At 45.6% G+C, this 15337-nt stretch overlaps 1 protein-coding gene across 1 annotated transcript in view; it reads left to right on the top strand.

Annotated features, from left to right (window-relative positions):
• The window catches only part of LOC310868272 (polypeptide N-acetylgalactosaminyltransferase 11-like), a 35652-nt gene extending 24724 nt beyond the window's left edge, over nucleotides 1-10928 (top strand). Inside the window, exons 8-12 of the mRNA XM_083778625.1 lie at nucleotides 2468-2620; nucleotides 5520-5732; nucleotides 6661-6765; nucleotides 7105-7242; nucleotides 9503-10928. Coding sequence (XP_083634751.1) covers nucleotides 2468-2620; nucleotides 5520-5732; nucleotides 6661-6765; nucleotides 7105-7242; nucleotides 9503-9634 — 741 coding nt within the window. The 3' untranslated portion in view covers nucleotides 9635-10928. The remainder of the gene's footprint in view (nucleotides 1-2467; nucleotides 2621-5519; nucleotides 5733-6660; nucleotides 6766-7104; nucleotides 7243-9502) is intronic.
• The last annotated feature ends 4409 nt before the right edge of the window (nucleotides 10929-15337 follow it).

Below are 15337 nucleotides of genomic sequence, written 5' to 3'. Positions count from 1 at the left end.
TTTGGTGGCGAAGTAACAACTACAAATAAAGGTAAGAAAGATAAGAAAGCATTCTAGCATGGAATTCTCCTTTAAAGTATGTAACACACTGAACTGTGTGCTCAGTGTGCTGCTTCCTTGTGTAGACCAGAGTCTGAATGAGTGAGACAAAGGTTCGTAGCACCTGTGTGCAATGCCAGGCAATCATGCCTCAATCAGTCAATCATGGTCCAGTGTTACTACTGACAGACAGAGAACTTGGTTCTGCCTCAAAGTTATCATCACATGTTTTTACATTTTAACCTTATGTGAAATCAATTATGAACCACATATTTATTGTACATCATGAACTTGCTATGAATTATCCTTTATGAACTTATGACCATGAATTGTTGTATTTTAGCCATTTTAAAGTAAACATTTTAATAACAGCACTTACACCACCGGTTGGTTCCCAATGGGAACTGGTTCAGTTCTTTTCCACCTGTTGGTTCCCAATGGGAACCGGTTCAGTTCTTTTCCACCGGTTGGTTCCCAATGGGAACCAGTTCAGTTCTTTTTTGTTTTTTAGTCCATGAGCCAGAGCTCCACAATTACAAATTACAATTTACAATGTAGGCATTTAGCAGACGCTCTTAATCCAGAGCGACTTACATTAAGCAAGAACAAAAAAGCATGGGAATACATCACATAAAAACATTTATCATGAAACATGCGTAAGCTAAGAAAGTAACAGTGGAATATCTATATAATGAAGCTATACATATATACTACTATGCTATACATGTGTACTATGACGTGCTATGACTACATACAATGCAATTATAGTGCTGTCTACATAACATGCTATAAGTCTGTATCAAATGCTATCTACGGTAAGTCTACAGAAATGCTATCTAAGGGGGTAGGCTAGGGTAAGAGCTATGGGCCATGATGGAGTCTGAAAAGGTGGGTTTTCAGACTACGGCGGAAGATTGGGAGTGATGCTGCAGTTCTGACTGCAATGGGAAGTGCATTCCACAGTTTTGGAGCCAGAAGGGAGAAGAGTTTGGGACGTGTGGAGCGTTGAAACGTTAACTATGATTTGATTGTGCAAAACCATACCTATATTAGATTGTTATCACCATGAAATTTCCCCAATTGAGTACTTTACACAAAGACAATGATTTATTGTATTACAAATTTTACATTTTTTAATATACAAATGAGGCATTATGTAGGAGAATATGCAAAATAATCGAAAATAGGGTAAAGCTACTACTGTTGAAGGGTTATCATGTATTGATTTACTTGTATTGATCCTATAAACAATCTAATATAGGGTATAGTTTTCCCACCAATTTTGGAGCTCTGGCTCATGGACTAAAAACCAAAGAGAACTGAACCTGTTCCCATTGGGGTCAAATTGCGCCTGTAGATCGGCAATTTTAGCTACCTTCATGTGAACTAGAGTCCTTGTTATGTAATTGTGGTTTTAATGGGCCAATAGTTCCTCTTGTCTGGATGTGCGGAAGGGCAGCTGCTAATTACCCTTCCACAGTAGTAGCTTTTTCATATTTTAATTAGTTTGCATATTCTCCCTATATAATGCCTAACTTGCATATTGAAAATTGTAATATTTGTAATGCATTACAATCATTGTCTTTGTGCAAGTAATCAACTGGGGGAGTTTCATGGTGATATTTAATATAGGTATAGTTTTTCCCACTCAATTCATAATTCCGTTCCAATGTTGGAAATCTGGCTCATGGACTAAGAACCAAAAAGAACTGAATCGGTTCCCAACTGGTGGAAAAGGGGCCATAGTGTCGGATCTGGGTGTGCAGAGGGCAGCTGCTAATAGTTCCTCCTCTCTCTCTCTCTCTGTGTCAGCTCTGGATGTGTGGAGGGCAGCTGCTAATAGTTCCTCCTCTCTCTCTCTCTCTCTCTCTCTCTCTCTCTCTCTCTCTCTCTCTCTCTCTCTCTCTCTCTGTGTGTCAGCTCTGGATGTGTGGAGGGCAGCTGCTAATAGTTCCTCCTCTCTGTCTCTCTGTCTCTCTGTCTCTCTCTGTCTCTCTGTCTCTCTCTCTCTCTCTCTCTCTCTCTCTCTCTCTCTCTGTCAGCTCTGGATGTGCGGAGGGCAGCTGCTAATAGTTCCTCCTCTCTCTCTGTCTCTCTCTCTCTCTCTCTCTCTCTCTCTCTCTCTCTCTCTCTCTCTCTCTCTCTCTCTCTCTGTCAGCTCTGGATGTGCGGAGGGCAGCTGCTAATAGTTCCTCCTCTCTCTCTGTCTCTCTCTCTCTCTGTCAGCTCTGGATGTGCGGAGGGCAGCTGCTAATAGTTCCTCCTCTCTCTCTGTCTCTCTCTCTCTCTCTCTCTCTCTCTCTCTCTCTCTCTCTCTCTCTCTCTCTCTCTCTCTGTCAGCTCTGGATGTGCGGAGGGCAGCTGCTAATAGTTCCTCCTCTCTCTCTGTCTCTCTCTCTCTCTCTCTCTCTCTCTCTCTCTCTGTCAGCTCTGGATGTGCGGAGGGCAGCTGCTGATAGTTCCGTGCTCCAGAGTGGGTCACATCTTCAGGAAGAGACGTCCGTACGGGTCGCCGGGCGGCCAGGACACCATGGCCCACAATTCACTGCGGCTGGCGCACGTTTGGATGGACGAGTATAAGGTAGGTACACACGCACATTGCTCGGCCAATCGAGTCATCGCTATGGGGGTACACACACACGTTGCTCAGCCAATCAAATCATCAACATGGGGTACACACACACAGACACGCAAAGTGGGGCACGGTGGCACAGTTGGTAGTGCTGTCGCCTCACAGCTAGAAGGTCCTGGGTTCGATTCCCGCTCGGGACGCTGTGGGTGCTGGCGGCGTGTTTCCTTCTCCGCGTCATCAGTGCCCATATACCCGAAGGCGGGGTTGGCGAAAGGGCCTTTCTGTGTGGAGTTTGCATGTTCTCCCCGTGTCCCCTAGGGTAGGTACCCTCACATGTTCTCCCCGTGTCCCCTAGGGTAGGTACCTTCACAAAAAACATGCAGTAATCCTGGTCACTAAACTGCCTCCCCCTGGCCAGCCGGGGCGCCTGATGGAGGGGAAAGGAACTGGTTGGAATAACGTGTTCCTTCCACGCGCTACGTCCAACCAGGGAAACTCCCCCCTGTCAGGTGTAAAGGAGCAACTTGGACACTCAGGCATGAAGGAAGCGTGAGTTCAAGTCCGTTGCGCTCCCCTTGTCCCCCATATATGGGGACTAGGTTGGTGGAGGGTGTGTAGAGCCCAGGATCACATTAGATGATTGACAAATGTGACCAGTCTTGATCGAGAGACTGCCATTGGACTTTTTTAATTTTTGTTTTTATCATGTCATATGAAAGCAGGGAATCATAGCTTCAAATTGACATATTGGTTGTGCAGTTTGACCCACTAGTTTTGGAGATATGGCTTATAGTGTAATGTCTTGCAGAGCTACAGCAATCTGAGAATTTGGTCTTCAAAGATGCAGTTCCGTGGTCAGTGGCATTTGGGGGCGCTGTTTCCTCTTCATTGCTAAACTGCGGTACTCTACCCCCCCAGGTGGGGCAGTATTGAGTCGAAAACAAGAGTGAAGCTATTATATTTAATTCTGGGTCAGGGTATAGTAAGGAAATTAGCCTTTATAAAAGTGTCAAATTAAAAAAAGTAGTAGGCCTATAACCTACTATAAATTACCCAATTGATTTACTTAAGTTAAGTACTACTACCCTATTCATACTAATGAATATAAGGTTGAAGTGGTTAATGCATGTTTTATAATAATTATCAAAATCTATAAAGTAACTATAGTAACTGGAAAATGACAATGTTTTTAGCACCCATTATGTTATTGGGGTAGATTCAAATAGTAGACAAAGATGAATACATAATGCAGTTACCACATAGTTTTAATTAAATGTCCCTTTGTTCTCAATAGAGGGGAACAAAAACAAAGATACACAGCGTATTTGTAGCTTTGAATCTTTGTAGTTGTTGAAACCAGTTCATCTTATTTGTAGCTCTGTAGATTTGTGTCTTTTGCAACAGCTACAAATCGTTTTGTTTTTTTGCTGGGATTTGAAAATCCTCTCACGGGAGTGAGAATATCTGCGGGCTTTGGAAGGGACATCCAGGGCTACTGGACTGTTAGCCGTTAGCTCCTGCCGCTAGCCGAATAGTAGGCTACTAAGCCCGTTTTCAGCTAAATGCGGAAATGTTCTCTTTATTTGCCTGGCGCTTTGTGCATCTACACTTGAAGTTTAGGATTGTATCGAGTTCATTTTCTCTAATAGGATGGACGACCTCGTTCGCTAATGTCTCCTCGTGGATATTTTCCTCCACTGTGACAATGTTACAGTCCGTGTCATCATTTTCAAATACACGAACATCGTCAATATCTCCTGGCAAACTGGATTCTTCGTCCGAATCATCTTCCTCTGTCAGACTTCCAACATCACCGTCATCCATATCCAAAAACTCCTCGAGCTCCTTATCCAATTCTAATTGATGGCTTGGTCTCAAACCTTCTGCCCTCAACATGTTAAGTAGCGTACAAATTATTTTAGCGATAAAATCACGTCTAGCAGCAGGGTCCATCGTGTTCTTTTCGGCTTCCATGTTCATTAAACGCCACACACCCAAGCAGCTGTTTCTGTCGCTGAAATAAGGATCAATAAGGGAGTAAAACACAGCCAAAGCCAATCACAGGCGCCTGCGTCTTACGGCATTAGCCAATCTCAGGCCGTCACTCAACATTTCACAAAAACAAAGAAGAAAATGCGGATTTCCCCTTATACAAACGAAGAAGAAAAATAATGTTTCTTATTAATTAAACTGATATAGCAACATAACGTGGCTAATAATTGTTTATTTGGAATGTACTCTGGCTGGTATTTAAGGTAAATATAACGCGACTCACTTGTATAAGTAATTTACCGCGGACATGACGCATTTACCGCAATACATTGGCTTTAGTAATGCTTATACTATTAGCTTTTTAAGCTAACGGCTGGAGGACTACGGATAATCCGGTCAATAACATCATTACACTTAAACATTAATACAATTATGTCATGTTTACATGCATAGTCAAGCTCTGACATTTATTTCAGACCTGCTCAAACATTAAATGAATAATAATATAGCTTCAGATCATTTTAGACAGAAAAATTAAAAAGGAAAAATAAAAAAGTTTTTCAGCTGTCCTGAACAGTTGCAACTTGCGCGATGGCAGTCTGTACATCGTGTGGGGTCACAAATGGTGAAAAATGGGTTACAAAATCGTGGGATAAAACAAAATATATATTTAGACACATTTTTTTAATCTGATCTCAGGTCAGAATGGAAAACTTGTCGGGATGTAGAAGACATTTTTAGAATCTGATCTCGGGTCAGAATGGAAAACTTGTCAGGATGTAGAAGACATTTTTAGAATCTTGATCTCAGGTCAGAATGGAAAACTTGTCAGGATGTAGAAGACATTAATTTTTAGAATCTGATCTCGGGTCAGAATGGGTTTTAAAATGACCGTGTGACTCGTTCGTCCAATCAGGAGCAGTATCTGTCCCTGCGTCCGGAGCTGCGTGGGCGGGACTACGGTGACATCAGCGAGCGGGTGGCGCTCCGCGATAGGCTGAAGTGCCACTCGTTCCGCTGGTACCTGGAGAGCGTCTACCCGGAGATGACTCACGGCAGCGACAAGGTCCAGCAGAGGCAGCAGTTCAACAAGGGCCTGAGGCGGGCCGCCGTGCTGCAGTCTGGTCGGGTGGGTCTGTCTGTCTGTCTGTCTGTCTGGGTGTCTGTCTGTCTGTCTGTCTGTCTGTCTGTCTGGACGGGTGTCTGTCTGTCTGTCTGTCTGGGTGTCTGTCTGTCTGGACGGGTGGGTGTCTGTCTGTCTGTCTGTCTGTCTGTCTGTCTCAGATCTTTTGTGTGTGTGGCCGGGTATAGTTATCCCATTTAGGCCCGACCCCAAAAATTAAGATTTTTCTAAAATAGCTGACCTACAAGCTCGCTATGAGCTTGTAGATCCTTTGTCAGTGCGTCCACTTGCCCTCTTATGTGCTGCTTTTCAATGGCCTGTATGTATCTCCAAATCGGCGAAAACGAGGTTTCTTTCAGCGGCCGACAGCAGGGGGCGCTGTGATACTCGCGGTCGGGTGTTTTTCTGAACCGAGCGAGAGAACGACAACCGGTCAAGACGCCACACGCGGCATTATGTCATCGTAACACCCGGTTACGGATCATTTCGGCTCTTCAAAATAAGGGTTGCAAGCATTTTTCATGGTGTGTGTGTGTGTGTGTGTGTGTGTGTGTGTGTGTGTGTGTGTGTGTGTGTGTGTGTGTGTGTGTGTGTGTGTGTGTGTGTGTGTGTGTGTGTGTGTGTGTGTGTGTGTGTGTGTGTGTGTGTGTGTGTGTGTGTGTGTGTGTGTGTGTGTGTGTGTGTGTGTGTGTGTGTGTGTGTGTGTGTGTGTGTGTGTGTGTGTGTGTGTGTGTGTGTGTGTGTGTGTGTGTGTGTGTGTGTGTGTGTGTGTGTGTGTGTGTGTGTGTGTGTGTGTGTGTGTGTGTGTGTGTGTGTGTGTGTGTGTGTGTGTGTGTGTGTGTGTGTGTGTGTGTGTGTGTGTGTGTGTGTGTGTGCGTGTGTGTGTGTGTGCGTGCGTGCGTGCGTGCGCGCGTGCGTGCGTGCGTGCGTACAGATAGTGAATGTTTTCTCAGGTCATTGTTTGGCGGCTCAGGGCAGAGCCAGTCAGAAGGGAGGGGCTGTGGTGCTGAGATCATGTGACCCGCAAGACCCTGAACAGGTGGGGACACACACACACACACACATCGCACACGAATCGCAACGACCGTTGAATCGCAGAATCTCAATATAGTTTGAGATTCACAATAAGGTATTGAGACCTTATCGAATAATCCATGCAGTCTAAGACTAAACCACATCCATCAGAGGTGTGGCTTCCAGAGGTACCTTTCACATGAAAGGCTTTGATAGGTACCTCTAGGTTTTAGCCTGGTACAGACGAAGGGGACACCACTGTACACCAATGATCTGATGCGAAATATTCACTGACACATTGTGTGTGTGCCTGTGTGCGTGTGTGTGTGTGTGCCTGTGTGCGTGTGCCCGTGCGTGTGTGCAGGTGTGGTCCTACAACGAGGACAGTGAGTTGGTTCTCGCCGGGCTGCTGTGTCTGGACGTGTCGGAGGTGCGCTCCGCTGACACCCCTCGTCTGATGAAGTGTCACGGCTCTGGGGGCTCTCAGCAGTGGGATCTGGGGGTAAGTGTCATGGATCTGGGGGCTCTCAGCAGTGGGATCTGGGGGTAAGTGTCATGGATCTGGGGGCTCTCAGCAGTGGGATCTGGGGGTAAGTGTCATGGATCTGGGGGTAAGTGTCACGGCTCTGGGGGTAAGTGTCACGGCTCTGGGGGTAAGTGTCACGGATCTGGGGGTAAGTGTCATGGCTCTGGGGGTAAGTGTCACGGCTCTGGGGGTAAGTGTCACGGCTCTGGGGGTAAGTGTCACGGATCTGGGGGTAAGTGTCACGGATCTGGGGGTAAGTGTCATGGATCTGGGGGTAAGTGTCATGGATCTGGGGGCTCTCAGCAGTGGGATCTGGGGGTAAGTGTCATGGCTCTGGGGGTAAGTGTCATGGCTCTGGGGGTAAGTGTCATGGCTCTGGGGGTAAGTGTCATGGCTCTGGGGGTAAGTGTCACGGCTCTGGGGGCTCTCAGCAGTGGGATCTGGGGGTAAGTGTCATGGCTCTGGGGGCTCTCAGCAGTGGGATCTGGGGGTAAGTGTCATGGATCTGGGGGTAAGTGTCATGGATCTGGGGGTAAGTGTCATGGCTCTGGGGGCTCTCAGCAGTGGGATCTGGGGGTAAGTGTCATGGATCTGGGGGCTCTCAGCAGTGGGATCTGGGGGTAAGTGTCATGGATCTGGGGGTAAGTGTCATGGATCTGGGGGTAAGTGTCATGGAAGTGTCATGGATCTGGGGGTAAGTGTCATGGATCTGGGGGCTCTCAGCAGTGGGATCTGGGGGTAAGTGTCATGGATCTGGGGGTAAGTGTCATGGATCTGGGGGTAAGTGTCATGGCTCTGGGGGTAAGTGTCATGGCTCTGGGGGTAAGTGTCATGGATCTGGGGGCTCTCAGCAGTGGGATCTGGGGGTAAGTGTCATGGCTCTGGGGGTAAGTGTCATGGATCTGGGGGTAAGTGTCATGGCTCTGGGGGTAAGTGTCATGGCTCTGGGGGTAAGTGTCATGGATCTGGGGGTAAGTGTCATGGATCTGGGGGCTCTCAGCAGTGGGATCTGGGGGTAAGTGTCATGGCTCTGGGGGTAAGTGTCATGGATCTGGGGGTAAGTGTCATGGCTCTGGGGGTAAGTGTCATGGCTCTGGGGGTAAGTGTCATGGATCTGGGGGTAAGTGTCATGGATCTGGGGGCTCTCAGCAGTGGGAAAGTGTCATGGAAGTGTCATGGATCTGGGGGTAAGTGTCATGGATCTGGGGGTAAGTGTCACGGATCTGGGGGTAAGTGTCATGGATCTGGGGGTAAGTGTCACGGATCTGGGGGCTCTCAGCAGTGGGATCTGGGGGTAAGTGTCATGGATCTGGAGCCTCCCCAGCAGTGGGATCTGGGGGTAAGTGTCATGGATCTGGAGGCTCCCCAGCAGTGGGATCTGGGGGTAAGATGACGACGCAGTGCTTCCTTCTCAAACTGCTCTTTGTGTGTCAAGGACCCCCGAGTTGATACGCGTTTAACCCATTCTGACCTGAGATCAGATTCATACGAGGCTTCCGCTGGACACACACTGGTCTGATTAATGGCTGACCAACCATCTGAAAATTCCCTAAAACTTCCTAAAAACATTTAAAAAATAACAGATGTACACTGAACAATCTTGTGTTTATTTAATGACCTCATGCAATGAAAAATAATATATTTTTCACACTATTGGAGCATATGGGTGGTCATGCAGGAGATATAATTAATGAACAATAGCTGCGCAGGAAAAAAAATGAAGTGTTTATTTTTTATGTCAAAATAACCTTAAAAAGTCCAATCTTAATTATGTCCCGTCACACAAAAACACAATCAGCACGTCCGCATGAATCTAATTCAAGATGATGGCAGGACGGTGCATTACACATGGTCCTGTTTTAACCCATTCTGAACGGGAACCCATTTTGGTGTTAGCATCATGTTATGCTTTAGCTATTGAAAAATAGCAGATCTACAAGCTCATAGCGCGCCACCGAGTGGCGCGCTATGAGCTTGTAGGTCTGCTATTTTTTGAAAAATCGAAGAACGACTGACATTTTTAGAATCTGATCTCAGGTCAGAATGGGTTCATCAGACCAGTGTGTGTCCAGTGGAAACCTCGTATGAATCTGATCTCAGGTCAGAATGGGTTAAACGTAAAAGACTAAAACGACACACAAGTTTCACTGAGTATTTGAGTTGAAAATGTTTAACTTTTTTGCCTCTCTCTCTCTCTCTCTCTCTCTCTCTCTCTCTCTCTCTCGCTCCCCTGTAGAAGTCTAATCGACTGTACCAGGTCTCGGTTGGTCAGTGCCTGTCCATGCTTCAGCCAATGGGAGCCAAGGGCTACGTCGCCATGGCGATCTGCGACGGCTCCGAGGCACAGCAGTGGCAGATGGAGGGCTGACGTGGATGGGGTCCTTGTTCCTGGAGGGCCTTGTAGCCCTACTCGTCTGCGAAGAGAAAAGCTACGGCCCAAAACCTAAGGCAGAGAGAGTGTATCGGCAGAAACTGTCGGACCGCGACATCCGTCCGATGTATTTCCCCCCCCCCATACCATAGTCTTCGACCAATCGCAACGCTTGTGTCATTCACAGTGTAAAAGCGTCAACGTAATTTCCGTATTTCCGGCCGAAATCCCGCCACCTCCGACGATGCACTCTACAAGCGTGGGTCTTGGCCAGCGCGAGAGGGCTGCCCGTAGACCTTCTCGACGGCCCACTGAAGTTCGTTATAGAGCGACGGGTCTTCGTGCGCCCGCTCTGTGAATCGCATCGTGTCCTCTCGCCCAGGGTCTTTGCTGAACGGAGTCACAAAGAAATTAGCCTCATTTTCGAGGAGAACAGCCTGGTCACACGACCCAACGCAGAGAACGTGTTGAGAAATGACTGTTGTATTGTATTTATTATCTAATATAATGATCCTTATCGACCAATCGCGACACTTATTTCATTCACGGAGAATGTAAACGGATCTGTAAAGACTTACCTTGTTGGGCGCAGTGTTCATTTAGTTGACTAAAGGGCCTTTCAAACGTGTAAAGTAATATAACGCGCCTATAAGTTAGGCCTCTCTGGGGAGGAGTCTCTGTACGACAATGCATATTTATGTGAGCGCGGTCCTGTGAATTTGTTGCGCGCGTGCTCGTTTCGTGCGTCCGCGACCCACCACCAGACCTGGATACTGTTTAGCTTATTTTTTGTATGCTTTTGCGTTGTTGCGCCCCCTCTTGAGCAGACCTGGAGGAGACCTGTCGTTGATCCAAGCAACTAGTTAACGCCTGCGTTCTTTAAGACTTAAAGGGATTGTGACATTAAAAAAAAAGGTTTTGGAATTGTTCTTTTTTTTTTAGGTTTTCTAATCTCAATTGCACCCAAAAAACATGAACTTTTAACATTCAGTAGATTTTCTGTGATCTGGGGGTTTTCTGGCTCAAACAGGTGCTCTGATTTGCCGGCAGTAAGTGATGTAAGACCCTGCAAATCCCCATATATGTCAATGGGATTTGCCAGCAGATGTCACTGTTTTCACTGTGTTGCCTGTTTTCATTGTAGCTCAAAAGGCTTCCAAACCCCAAAGAAAACTTCAGACCACAGAAAATCCACTGAATGTTCAAAGTTCAGGTTTTTTGGATGTAATTGAGGTCATAAAACCTAAAAGAAAAAAGAAAAAGAAATGAAAATGAATGTCATAAAACCTTTAAGGCTTTTCAGAAGACTAAATGGGACTGAGGCTAAACGGTGTGTTATTCATAAGACTAAGACAAAATATTTTCCGGCAGAATTAACATTGCATTATGACCAAGACTAAGGGCTCTATTTCCGTCCATGCTAAACCCCTTATACCTAAACTACTTTGCCTTTTTTTTCTTTTTTTTTTTTACTATTTTGAAAATATTTTTTTAATAGTTCAAATAGCCAATCTACATTGACACGTGAGCTTGGCTATTTGAACTATTCAAAAATGTTTTTCAAAATAGTAAAAAAAAAAAAAAAAAAAAGAAAGGCAAAGAAGTTTAGGAAAAAGGGGTTTAGCACTGATGAAAATAGGGCCCCTAAGACTAAAAGACTCCGAAGACTAAATAAGACTAAACTAAGATTAAGAGTAAATCAAAATATTCTGGGGGGGGGGGGGGGGGGATAAATTCAGTGCTTCCGTTTAGAGACTCAACCGGGCTTTAGGTCTTGGCCAGCGTGCACAAAACAATGTAGTTCCGAGCTGCTGCGCATGGCCCTTTAATGAGCTCCCCTCCACAAGATGGCGCCCACAGTAACCATACATTAACCATACTCTACAATAACGCACCCGCAGTCTGTCTACCTGTTTTATGTCTAGTATAGACCGATTCACAGAGGGGTGCTCTGGGCGCGGCCATTACTGAGGTGTATAATCCATGGAGCAAGGTGCTCCGTAGGCCAGGTGTAGCTAATCAGTGCTGTTGCGCTTAATGGTAGGCTACACCTCAGTAACGGCCGCACCCAGGAAACCCTCTGTGAATCGGTCTATATGGGGCTGCCGTCGATGATGTCACACAGGGACCTTGTCCCTTAAAAGATGGCCGACGTTGATGATGTCACAGAGCCTGGTCCCGTATCCCCGATCATGTGAACTTTGACCTTTTTTAACCTTTTATTTTTGTTTACCTTTGACTTTGACCGTTGAACTTTAGGGAATTACACGTTCCCTTGTTTGTTTGTCCTTCTTCTTTGAGAGACAATCATGTTTTTATCAGAAGAACCAGAAGAAGGAAGTAGTAGGGATGATGACGACATCACTTCCCTGTTTGTACAATCATGTTTTGTTTGATTTAAAAAAATAAATAATTTAAAGGCGTTATTGACTTTTATGCATGTAGTAGTAGTCCCAATAATACACCCACAGAGCTTTTTTAAAGGTACGGTACAAAAGTAGAGAATCCTCCTCCAAAATGTCAAATTGTGAAATAATTAGTCCAAATTTGTTTTCGTTCAGCTTATTTAAACTGAAGACGTTTTTCAATGGCCTGTGTTTTCGTTGGGGAAGATGTGTCTCCCCCCTCCCCCCCCCCCCCCCCCCCCTCCTCCAAAGAGACACTGCTCCAGCATGACAACCCTGCAAACGCCCGACTGCTGTGAGTTGGGGGAAATAAGGAACCTTATGCTACAGAGCTGTTGAGAGTCAGTGACGTCTAGTGAGCTGAATGTTGTTTATAGCACCTTTTTTTTCCCCTTTTTTTTTTAATGTGTTCCGACTGTCTGAAACGGTGAAGTGTCTTCAGACACGTCTAGTCGTCGTGAGCTTTTGAACTCGGCTCATTTTAGTCTTTTATTCTAAACTCTAAACGTTTTGACAGTTTTGTCAGTTTGTCAACCCGGCGCCGCGAGGTGAAATTGTTTCCGAAATAGTCAAAACACCGGTATAGCACATCTATACGCGCGGACGACGCACCGAGGTGCGAGCACATGGATTGGCCATTTATCCCATTCTGACCTGAGATCAGATTCATACGAGGTTTCCGCCAGACACACACTGGTCTGATGAACCCATTCTGACCTGAGATCAGATTCTAAAAATGTCAGTCGCTCTTCGATTTTTCAAAAATAGCAGACCTACAAGCTCGTATCGCGCCACTCGGTGGCGCGATATGAGCTTGTAGATCTGCTGTTTTTAAATCGCTAAAGCGTAACATGATGCTGACACCAAAATGGGTGCCCGGTCAGAATGGGTTATTTGGGCTGTCGTACAATGTACACTGAAGTGGTTAAACATTTCTCAGCGGGAAAATGTGTCGTTTTGTGATATTTACGTTTCCTGATGAGATGTAATAATTAATTTAAAAATGTAATGTGAAGTATCAACAGATTTGACCAGAAAGGCCCTGGCTCCGTCAGGCTGCATGACACAATTTGGGCATGACCGATGACGTCGACGTGCAAGTCCATATTTAATTTGGGCAAGACTTCGCGTACCCCTGTCTGGTCCCATACTTTGTAAGGACGGTGGATCCTGGTCCGATCCCATACTTTGTAGGGACAGTGGGTCCTGTATTAGAGTATATATGAATAGAGACGGCACCCGAGTTCTCTACTTGCATTAAAGCATATATGTCAAACTCAAGGCCCGGGGGCCAAATCAGGCCCGTGAATGAATTATCTTTGGCCCGCGGGGTGATATTTAATTAGTATTAGAACTGGCCCTCTGGTATACTGCACGGACCACCATAATACTACAAGTCCCACAATGCACTGCGAGCGCATTGTCACGTATCGAGGGCCCGCAAGCGCAAGCATGCGTCTTCTCTCCACTATTGATCAGCAGTGAAAGTATATCACTTGTGGTCAACTTTCAGCTACCCCTCTCCTCCAAAAATGGCCCGTGTGTTGAAACACAGTCCGGCCCTCGACTTGTACCAATTTCTTTATTTTGGCCCACTGTGTATTTGAGTTTGACATCCCTGCATTAAAGGGACACTTCACCCTTTTTGTAAAAAAATATATGTTAATGACGTTTAGAAGCTTTAGATCACTTTCCTGGGGGTATTTATGTGTGTAATATGTGGTTTAAGTTATTTTAGATTGTAGCAGTGAGCCTGTTGTCTCTGATGTCATGGACACTGGTCTCACTACCTTCCTGGACTACAATTCCCATAATTCTTTGGTGCACTGCTCCTCCTTGTGGATAGGGGGAGAGCTGTCTTACTGAGACAACATGTAGTCCAGGAAGGAAGTGAGCCCAGTGTCCATGACATCAGAGACAACAGGCTCACTGCTACAATCTAAAATATCTAAAACCACATATTACACACATAAAGATCTCCATGAAAGTGTTCTAAAGCTTCTAAACGTCATTAACATATATTTTTTTTGCAAAAAGGGTGAAGTGTCCCTTTAAGTTGATCTAAAGCGCATGGGGGCGATTTCACTCCTCTTTCCGGGTAGGAACAGAGTGCATTCTGGGATGGATTTGCCCCAAACACATGCCGTTGACCGTCTTTGCACGCGTTCACGTGCGTTCACGTACGAAACGGCGTTCACGTGCCATCGTCCACGTGCACAATGATGGTCAACGGGCCATGTGTTTGGGCCCACGCTGCAATACCAAATCCGGCCACTATGTCCATTTCGCCTCAGGGTTTCCTCCGGGTGCCGTCTCTATTCATATATACTCTAAGGTCTGATCCCATACTCTGTAGGGACAGTGGGTCCTGGTCTGATCCCATACTTTGACGGTGGGTCTAATAAGTTATAGATTCCCCCTTTTCCCCACTCCATGAAACGGCTAAAACCTATTTGTTTTGTGTTTTTGGTTTTGTTTTTCTGATCGTTTCTCAGCAAGTAACGTTAATGACACTGTGTGTTGCTTTTAATCAAAAATGACTGAATGTTTGAATAAACGTGATGAAACCTGACGTTAAAGCCATGTTGTGCAGCATTCATTTTAGTAGTGTTTCGGTTGAAAAAAACATATTGCATGAAGCTCAGAGACTTAAGAAATTAATCCGCTTACGAAACCTATAATTATATAGCCGAATTTCTGGCACAAGGGTTCAAATCCCGGGGCGGGACATGAGACAGTATTGTACAGTGTTGCTGCTTTGCACGTATCTGCATTTCTGTGTATACAGCAGTTAAAGTTCAACTTTATTGTCTTTCATTATTTTTACATCAGCGATGCACAGCAGAACAACAATCGGAATCGGCTTCTTCTTTTTTTTTTTTTTTGCTGAAACATGTCATGAGTCTGTCATCGGAACGCTGAGCAAGGCATGCTTTTCAAATATTCACACACAAAATATGCAAGGATTGGCTTAGCCTGCTTGGTATGTGTGCACACGATATGGATGGACAGACGAAAAGGATGGGCGCAAAAACTGGTTTAGGTGTTCTAAGTTTACGTTTTCCTGATCTCCCTTTCTTGGTTTTCCTTGAGCAAATGACACACTTTTTCGCCTACAACGCTTCCAGTATTTGTCAATCGTGCTCTGATCCAAGGACTATTAAAAGAGGACGGGAAGCGAAGACCGTACGCTGGACTCCATGTTGCTCCCTGGAAGGAAAGAAACATGCGCAATTGAGACCAAGGAAGCTGAACGCGGAAGTGCTGGCTGCGTATAGCCCATTGCGCATGTTTC

The sequence above is a fragment of the Protomyctophum parallelum genome, assembly GCF_964188405.1.
Source record: "Protomyctophum parallelum genome assembly, chromosome: 12".
NCBI classification, from domain to species: Eukaryota; Metazoa; Chordata; class Actinopteri; order Myctophiformes; family Myctophidae; genus Protomyctophum; species Protomyctophum parallelum.
This window is presented reverse-complemented; position numbering and strand designations above follow the sequence as displayed.